Source organism: Astatotilapia calliptera, chromosome 16, assembly GCF_900246225.1.
Source record: "Astatotilapia calliptera chromosome 16, fAstCal1.2, whole genome shotgun sequence".
Lineage (NCBI taxonomy): Eukaryota > Metazoa > Chordata > Actinopteri > Cichliformes > Cichlidae > Astatotilapia > Astatotilapia calliptera.
Genome location: NC_039317.1, coordinates 9,707,713 through 9,717,405, shown reverse-complemented (window position 1 = coordinate 9,717,405; position 9,693 = coordinate 9,707,713). Strand labels below are relative to the sequence as shown.

Here is a 9,693-nt window from a genome sequence, read left to right as displayed (position 1 = left end):
CAAAAGGAGACCTTAACTTTTATGAAAATACCGCTTTACTCAGTTTAAAGTAATACCACTGTATAATAGCCTTCAAATTTAATGTTAACAGTATCTCAGGAATATTTTTCAAATCTCACCTTTTCCCCTTATTTTTCAGAGATTACAAGTTCATGTGTGACATTTATTTAAACCACCATGTAGCTAAAAGTAAAAACAAACACTGTAGAAGCACTTGTGGCTGTGTCCTTTGTGAACACACATTAGGGAAAATGAAAAACATTCATTTATAGAGTGTTTGATCTATAAACATGTACCACTGTGTAATCCTGTTTTTGGATGAACTGAGGCTTAAAAATATAGGCTAGAAAGCGACTGTTCATTTCAGGGATTTTGGTTCCTTATCAGCGGAGTCAGACAGCATGAATATGATGAGGCTTGTAGAGATGACAGTAGGCAAGCAGACAAGTTTCCTGAGGTTGGGCTGAATGAACCTAGAACACAGGAAGAAACCTAAACAAGCATAAGGAACTTTAGCTAAATATATTGTCACGTACAGCCAAATGACAGTAATAAAGAAGGTAAGCCGTGACCATAGAAAAAGCAAAGCAATCACTGGATTGACTGTCCAAATTGCTACACACTTTTTAAGCATCGTTCACCAACAAACTGAGTCTAACAAATCATTTTCTTTACTTTGGTAATTACAGTTATTGCCTTATGTATAAAATATAATTTTAATACCAGTGTTCATTATCTTGACATTATTTTTTTACAAAAAACACTAGCTTTACAGCCATCATCTCTTACATAATTCTACCACAATACTACCAAATTCTACCACATTTACATAATTGATTTTTAACCAGGTTATAGTAAAAGGCCAGGTGCCAATCTCAGAGTTAACGCCGGAGTTTAAAGTCAGTTTGTTAAAACTGCTTTGTTCTCGAAAGCAGTAAAATTAATTCATAACTTTTAATTCTGAGTTGAGATGGATTCTTCAGTTCTTGGTTTGAGAACAGATGAGGGTAAATTCATTTAACCTTTTACCTTGACTTAAGCACATAATTGTACTTCATAGCCCTCGTCAATGGAACCCAATACCAGTATTTGACAGTAACAGGTAAGCCTCAAATTTAATTTTTAAATAGACAAGACACCATGAGAACTGACATTACAATATTTTATTTTACAAAAGTCAGTGTCTTTTAGTTCAAAGTTTGTCTGGCATCTCTTGTACATCTTGAAAATAAATAAATAAATAAATAAAAAAACCCACACTCTATGCAGTGTACTATAATTGAACATAAACAACAATTTTCCAAAAGAATATTTCTAGATGAATTGTCATTTGAACTATTTCCTGGAAACTTTCTGAACACCACTTATTTTGCATGGCTTGATGCATGCATACCCTAGTTGTCTTAACTGGACTATAAATATAACTATATACACAATGAACAGTCATTTGTAAAAACACTTTTAAAATGTAAAATCTTTAAGAAGCCTGAGTGCCAGGAGCAATCCCCTTTAAGAACACTTACAATAACAACTTCATCCCAAAAGGCCACAGGTTTTAACCACAGCTTCCCAGCATCAGTTCATGTATGCAGCTACACCTTTCCAAATCCCAGGGATCCTTTTAATGCATCGTTCATAAGATCTTTGAATTGATCTTCATCTGCAACACCTCTTGGGAGATACAGGGATAAGCTGCACATTGATTTGTATGGGAAGCGCCGCATCCCTGACTCCTGATCGTAAAAGTCTATGTTGCAGGACTGTGGGAACCCCAGTGGTGGAAGTAAGTCAGCCCCAGTTATAAAGACCAGCAGCTCTTCAAATGTGTGGTCCACCTCTTGCTCTGTTAAAATACATACAAGTGTTAAATAAGGTGCAATGTGTAGATTTATAATCAGTTACACTGACTGCATAGTAGAGCAGTTGCGTTAATGACTATTTTGGAGTCAAAAACAGGTTTTTAGGCAAAACCATTATTGCAAAGCATTGTATTAAAAAAAAAAAAATACTCAAAGCAATCCTGCCCTCCTAAGACAGGAAATTAATTTTGGTCCTCCAAGTCAGACCTATATGTCAAGGACTGTTTATGCAATGTGTATTTTTTTTTTAAAGTTATTCATTCTGTCCTTGCAAGAGTACATTGGCTTTCTAGTGATGTCACATTTGCGCGGGTGTTGTCATTGCACCACTCGATTACCCTAGGACACTAATATACAGGAGGTTTCGTTATAGTCAATGGAATACCTGAAGGTTCTTCTAGTTAGGCAGTGCATCTAATTAACAAATGACACAAATAACACAATTTGAAACCTGTCTTAAACACTGCAAAAATACTGGGGGCGATCGTGGCTCAAGAGTTGGGAGTTCGTCTTGTATTCGGAAGGTTGCCGGTTCGAACCCCGGCTCGGACAGTCCCGGTTGTTGTGTCCTTAGGCAAGACACTTCACCCGTTGCCTACTGGTGGTGGTCAGAGGGCCCGGTGGCGCCAGTGTCCGGCAGCCTCGCCTCTGTCAGTGCGCCCCAGGGTGTCTGTGGCTACAATGTAGCTGCCATCACCATTGTGTGAATGGGAGAACGACTGACTCTAGTCCTTAGGGACTAGTAAAGCGCTATACAAATACAGGCCATTTACCATTTACTTAATTCTCAGATGTGCTAATACAATTGAATCTTAAATTTTACCATATTTTAAATACAAGTATGTAATATAACTATTTAATATTTTAGTGTTAGGAGATGTTTTCGGTCATGTAATAAAAATAATGTTTTACCAGAAATCACAATGAAAATCAAATTACATCCTATCAGTCTAAACAAGATCTGGTAGAGATGACAGAGGATAAAAGAAATAATCTTCAAAAAATATTTGTTGTAGGTGGTTTCCTTTCAAATACCTCACCTAAAAGGTAAAATAGTCAAAAACTTCCTCATATGCTCTAAGAAGGGGTGGATTTTGCAAAGTTCTAAGGTTTTATTGCACCCAAGTGTTGTTTCGATTTAGTTGTCTGTATTTTGTATTGTGGACACTGTATTTAACATGAAATGCCTGAAGCAATTCAAACAGAAACAAGACATGTGTTGTATTCTATGTACTCACCCTGAATGGCCATAAGCCACCATTCCCACTGAAAGATGGTGGCTTTTTCACGTCTGTCACTTCCAGCTGGACTCCATCCAATGGTGAAGAGATCCTGGAAGCTGTTTCTTGTAAGTTTATTTCCTGCAATTGTAAATACAGGAAGGAACTGCTTCCAGCATCTCTTCACCATTTGCCAGAACCGACCACACGAGTCCATACCGGCAACAAACTGCTGAATCATGCTGGCAACCCTGTTGACCACAGATTGTACTCTCAATTCATACAACATAGCAAAATTGTGAAACAAAACAAAAAGTTTTGTCAAAACAAAAAGTTTTGTTTTGTCAATTTAAACACCACCTTAACTGCAATACAGATATCAACTCAGCAGATTGATGATTTGTTTAAGTGTTAACTATTAGGGGGGAACACAATGGGAAGACGAGCCCTGACCAGGAAACTACTTTGGAATTTTCTAGCAAATTCTCACCTGTGAAATGCAAAATGAGATACAATCTTGCCCCTTATCCTCTTAACATCAAGTAGTGTGGCAGTGTAGATGTCAGGGATACCACAGCCTGCAATCCAGTCCCCAAGGTAACTTTTCAAGTCTGCCAGGTCTTCTAGGGTGCTGAAGTTGGAAACCTTGAAAATCAGGCACCTCCATAAATACATACGTTTAAAGCATTCACTAAGTGCACTTACATTTTGAGACGTTCCACTTATGAGTTAAGCTATGCATCGTTTCATTGAATTTAATTACACCTCAGCATGCACACAGCTTTACCTTTTCTATGTTCTGTTTGATGTCTTCGTCCATGAAGACCTCTACATCGAAGTCATCAAGAGATGTCTTCTGGCCACACATCATACAGAACAGGTGTCTGTTGATACACCGTGGCCCTGGCCCATTGTGTGCTATCGACCAAGCAATCAGTTTACCAGCCGTATAAAACTTGTTGCTTGACAGCAACTGCTGGCTATAGCTGAACAACAGACTGCCAGGCTTCCCCTCAAAAATCCCTAGGGAATTCTGAGTTTCGACCATAAGTAAGCTGCAGGAAAAGATAGTAAAAAATAAAAAAAATTGAGTCAAATTGTGATTTCATCTTTGCAACAACAAAAAACACATTCACACATTCTATTATTGTGTGGGAGAGATGGGAATGGGTTACCGAAAAAATTCCTGCCTTGGGCCTCCATAATCATCGGCCATTTCACCAACAAATTCAATATTTGGCAATTTATGCCAGGCAAAATATGACTTAGAAAGTGCCATGCAGGCACTATGTAGGATTTTCCTTCGTCTGGCTATTATTGTACAATAATTGCTGGTGTCAAGATGTGTTTCCTGGAAATCTTTCAACACAGTCGCAAGGTCCATCTCGTCCTGAAGAAAAGAGGGGGGGGGGGGGGGGGGGGGGGGGGGGGGGAGAGAGAAAGGTCATGACTACATGAAACACATACACAGCAGTTCTGGCAGTGTTGTTCATGAGACATACATGTGAATCATTTCGTTCAGGGGAAGCCAGGACAGCCTCATCCAGGTCTGATACTTCTGACTCTGCAGAGTCGATGTAAAACTCTTCCCTAAACAGAACAAATGCATTTGATTTTTTTAATATCATGTGTACATACTGAAATGGAATGACTCATATGATAAAAGAATCTGATTTCACATTCTTTTACTGTATAGATACAGGCACCTCCTATTAGGTCCTGCGTGTTGTACTAAAGTACATTTAAAACACGGGAGGGCATGGTGCTTCCTGCCAGAGAGCAGCAGGTGTCAGTACGGCCCCTCCCGAGAACACTCAGTGTCTACATGCATTTAAAATTGAGAGGTGGGCAGAGGTGAGGTGGAACACACAGACCGTCCTCTGGACGCCGTGTAATGTGCCCATCCCCAAGGCCCTATATGTATGAGAGTGTGAGTAATGTGGATGTCTAAGTTGTGGAGTAAAATTGAGGTACAGGTAGCCAGAAGGGAACAGAGGAGGAATGCCTCCCCTGCACCCTGGTGACACACCTGCACTCCAAGGCCCTGCATGTGTGGGTGGGTGTGGTGGAGCAGGAAGGGCGAGGGAGTTGGGGATGGGAAGGGAAGGGCAAGTAGCCCTTTCTGGGGTCTCCCCCGCTGACCCCAGTAGGAACCCCTGCCCTCTGGACCCCACCAAGGAAACGGGGCCCAGGCCCATCCAGACTGGGGCCCATGGCAGCAGCACCGCCAAGCCCCACAGGACCCAGGGCAGCCCAACTGACCCCACCGCAGAGGAAACTGTACCCACAATCAATCAATCATCAATTCAGTTATCTCCCAGGCTACACAAGACAATAGATATCCAGGTTAAGTCCATTCTCCACCTCTCCTATATCTCTCCCCCACCTACAGCGTGAACTCCTGCATGGATGAAACAACCTCCCTGCCAGCTGAAGAGACCCCCAGTTAGGCTGATGCACCAGAGGCCCCCTGTGACCCTTCCCATGAGTGATTTGGGTAGAGATTTCTATCTAGTCAGATCGCCTTGTACTTTCTTTAGAAGTGGGGTGTGGTTTAATTTAGTTAAATCTGCAAGCTTAGGAGAGACGGACGATCTGATATTCTCGTGTTGGCGTTGTTCCCACATCATCATAATTAATGTTGTTCCAGGGTCCACATTACAAGTAACCAATCACCTTCTTGTGACGTCATACTTTTGCGACTTCGAAAAATACCCACCTTAAAAAAACAAATGTTCTTCGAGAAACCACCTTTTGTCCGCCGATTCAGCAATTTCAATTCCTCTCAAGATACTTTTCTTTAATAAACGGTAAGCATAATACATATGTTTTCCTTGAAATGGATAGCTGTTTGTTTGCTAGTGATAGGCTACTTGCGAACCAGTGTTCTCCAGACAGAGAATTGCGTGTCAATGTATTATGATTAATTATGAAAGTACAGGTGAATATAGCTCTCCCGTCAATATATTATGATATATAATAAATGTACAGGTGAATATAGCTGTGATAACAATGTCAGGCAAAATTGCAGTAGCTTCCCTGATCACTTTACAAACATAAGTGAAGAGAATTTGAACTAAAAGGCCTAGACTAATGGTTGTGTGCTGAATCTATGAATCAAACTATCACCTGGAAACATAATTAACTGGTCCATAGCTGTGAAACTGGACATGAGTTCTTGATTCTATGGAGATTAACAGTAATCCAGAAATTTACAAATTTGTCCTGGGCCATCTTGTAAATGTTGTCCCTGGGACATCGTGTTAAAGTTGCCAGACACATACCATATGAAAGTTTAGCCTCTTTTAGCCCCTGCTTGTTTAATATTATATATATATATATATATATATATATATATTGTTTTAATATTATATTTAATATTTACATTGTATTGGAAAACAACCCAAAACAAGTTAAAATGAATTAATGAATATTGACTAATTAAACCTTTGTTATTTTACCACCAGAAATGCACGATATAATTAGAAGAAGTGTTCTGAATGACGAAAAAAAAAAGAACTGGAAAAGACACACAACTTTGTGTGCATGTGTCACAATGCCAGGAGGACCCATTCAGTGTCGTGTTAGAAAAACTGAACTCATTAACCCTTCATGGACATTATAAATGTTTAAATGTTGCCTCAGGTAAAGACAGGAAAAGAGACTATTACAAATTCAACTGCATCAGAGCTGGAAAAAAAAGTCGAAACAGCTACAGGGCAGTGGGCTGTAAGGCCTTTGTTTCATTTAAAGTACTCAAAGTACTTTGTTTTTTGCAGTACTCAAAAAACAGAGTAGGTGGATTTGCCTAAACCAGCTAAACCGGCACAGAGCATTCCTTTATAAAAGACGTGTGCAATTCCAATTTTTTTTTAAATAATACAGTCTTGATTTAAACTTTAAATTCCTTCAATTACAGTTACTAATCATTTCAAATAACTTTTTTTCAGATTTTTCCACCGCCTGAAATACCTTTTTTTTTTTTTTTTTTTTAATCTGGCTACAAGAATATGTGTCTGGATGATCTAATTGAAGTGCTCCTAGGGAAGGCCGACGACTGCTTCTCAGTCATAAAAACCCTGCAAGATGTGGGCCGCATGAAAAACCGGTTTGCTGACACCTTGTCTCAAATTTCAGACTCTGCTTCAAGACTGATGGAAAGTGGTTGGGCTCTTAAAATTACAGTCAAGAACAGCCATGGAGTTAATGCATATCAAGTCCCATTTGAGTCAAGAGAAGTGTATGATGTCTGCCCTGTTGAGTCCTACTACAACTGTACATATGGCTTACGAGGACTTCTTTGCAAGCATGTAGTGTTACTTGCAAAATTAGCAGAGGTTGACAATGACATCTATCCAAACATGGAAACAGACATTTCTACCTTGGCAAGAATTGCAGTGAAAGAAAGGCATTACTTTGTACACTGTGAGGACTTGAAAATGCCAAGTTTGTTTGGAAATCTGTGTTTTTTTGCATCGGCTGAAACACTTCAGTGCACTTGTTGTACGTTCTCTCACTATAACACATGTGCTTGCCTGAAGGTGGCTTGTAGCTAAGGATGCAACGATACCAATTTTTTCAAACCGATACAATACCGATACTTGGATCTGAGTACTTGCCGATACAGAGTTCAAAAACCGATACTTCTACCACACACACACAAATGCAATGAATTGGAAGACAGGTTTTATTTTATTCTCTGCCGATAATAAATATCTTAATAAAAATGACCACAAAAAATTTTCAAGTGAAAAATAAGCACTTCTGTTAAATTATTGCAATTGGTAAATGGCCTGCATTTGTATAGCGCTTTTCTAGTCCATAGGACCCCAAAGCGCTTTACACTACATTCAGTCATTCACCCATTCACACACTGGCGATAGCAAGCTACATTGTAGCCACAGCTGCCCTGGGGCGCACTGACAGAGGCGAGGCTGCCGGACACAGGACTAAAATGAGTCAGAGCCTCTGTTATTTTAACTGCGCGTGGATTTTCTCTTGACATTTTTCATCGCTTTTCCAAAACCTGAGTTAAAGTTGACTGTTCCGGTCCACTGCTGACATTTTGTTTAGCCTAGCTACAGCAGCCTCCAGTTTCTCTTTTTTTTTTATCTGGAGCTGCCAGTCTGACTCGTCTAACCCTGTACCTGTTTAGCGCGGGATGTCCCCTAGTGGCCAATCTAAAAAACTTCTACAAAAATGACAAGCCACCCTCTGATTAATGAAATAAGTTAGTATCGGTTCATAACTTTTACGAGTATGAGTACACACACATTTTACAGTATCGGCCCCGATACCAGTATCGGTATCGGTGCATCCCTACTTGTAGCCATTTTAAACAAATGAAAAACGTCCTTTATCAACTTTGAATGACACTCCTGTAGTTGAAAGCACAGACAAAAAATGCACAGAAGATGCGGTAGGAAAACTAAATGCTGTTTTAGACACAGTTAAACAGTGGGCATTCATTCCAGAGGGCATTACTGCAATGATAGATGAACTGCATACAAATGTCTTAAAAACAAAACAAGAAGTAGGCAAAGGTATATGTCAGTACGAAATAAAGACGACAGATAATGCACGCAAAATTAGGCCATTGCATTCTTGCAAGAAACGTTTGGCCAGCATCGATATTCCAACAGTCTGTGAAAATGAATGTGAACAGTCGATAACCACTGACAGAGAGACATCCTCTGGAGAAAATGAAAACATTTTGGAATACAAAACAAAAAAGAGAAGAGTTAAAGTTAAGTATATGCACAAGTAGACTTTTGTGTAAACATTTCAAAGGGACTGCATCCATTACTTCTGTTTATTGAAACCTAAAGCTGAATAGCTGTCTTAACTTTCTGCCAAGGAACAGATGAAAAGAAATTGTTTGGTCTCTCTCAAGCAGTTGTTTTTTATGTGTGTTATTCATTACTTTGGCTTGGTTGCTGTTTTTGATACAAATTCATCTGTGCCCATTGTAATATTTTCATATGTTACTATTTTTATATTGCTATGTATTATAAATAAAGGATTACTTATTACTATTAAAGGTCTGCATTTGTAATTGTTGGTATTATTTATAAAATATGCGCTCTTAAGTTTTTTGCTCCATAAAACGGTACCTGTCACTTTTTGGACATAGAGTATCAGCTTTTGAGGACCCCTGGCTCATACAAAATAGAAGTAAAAGGTTTCAACATCCAGCCTTTTTATGATTAAATACAAAGTGTAATAACAGAGTTATCAGGGTGTGATTTTGTTAATAGGTAATCATCCTTAATTGTAATTTAGAGTATGACTAAGTATAAGTTTAATAGTAATGATGAGTAAGAAAATATAGCCAGAGTAATGGAATGAGACTAATACCTGACCTCACACTGAGATTTGGTATGAAGTGGCATGTTTGTGCTAATGCTGACATTGGGGCTCAGAGTTCCTCTGTGTGTATATATTTGTGAACGTTAACTTGGCTAATGTCCAAGGGTCTAACTGCTTTCCTGTTGGATTGTATCACACAGCAAAAATGTAAACATTACTTATATAGGTTAAAGCTATAGTTTTCAGTACCATTATGACATGCACTCCACATGAGTTCCCATCCTGTTGATGTGGGTGGCTCACAT

At 39.1% G+C, this 9,693-nt stretch overlaps 1 protein-coding gene across 1 annotated transcript; it reads right to left on the bottom strand.

Annotated features, from left to right (window-relative positions):
* Positions 1-3,565: 3,565 nt before the first annotated feature.
* On the bottom strand, positions 3,566-4,665 carry LOC113007359 (G2/M phase-specific E3 ubiquitin-protein ligase-like). The gene is made up of 4 exons (XM_026143810.1): positions 4,582-4,665; positions 4,255-4,469; positions 3,867-4,134; positions 3,566-3,724 (listed from the first exon to the last, which is right to left on the bottom strand). The coding sequence occupies exons 2-4, from the start codon at positions 4,461-4,463 to the stop codon at positions 3,566-3,568; spliced, it is 636 nt and encodes a 211-aa protein (XP_025999595.1). The 5' UTR covers positions 4,464-4,469; positions 4,582-4,665.
* Positions 4,666-9,693: the final 5,028 nt, after the last annotated feature.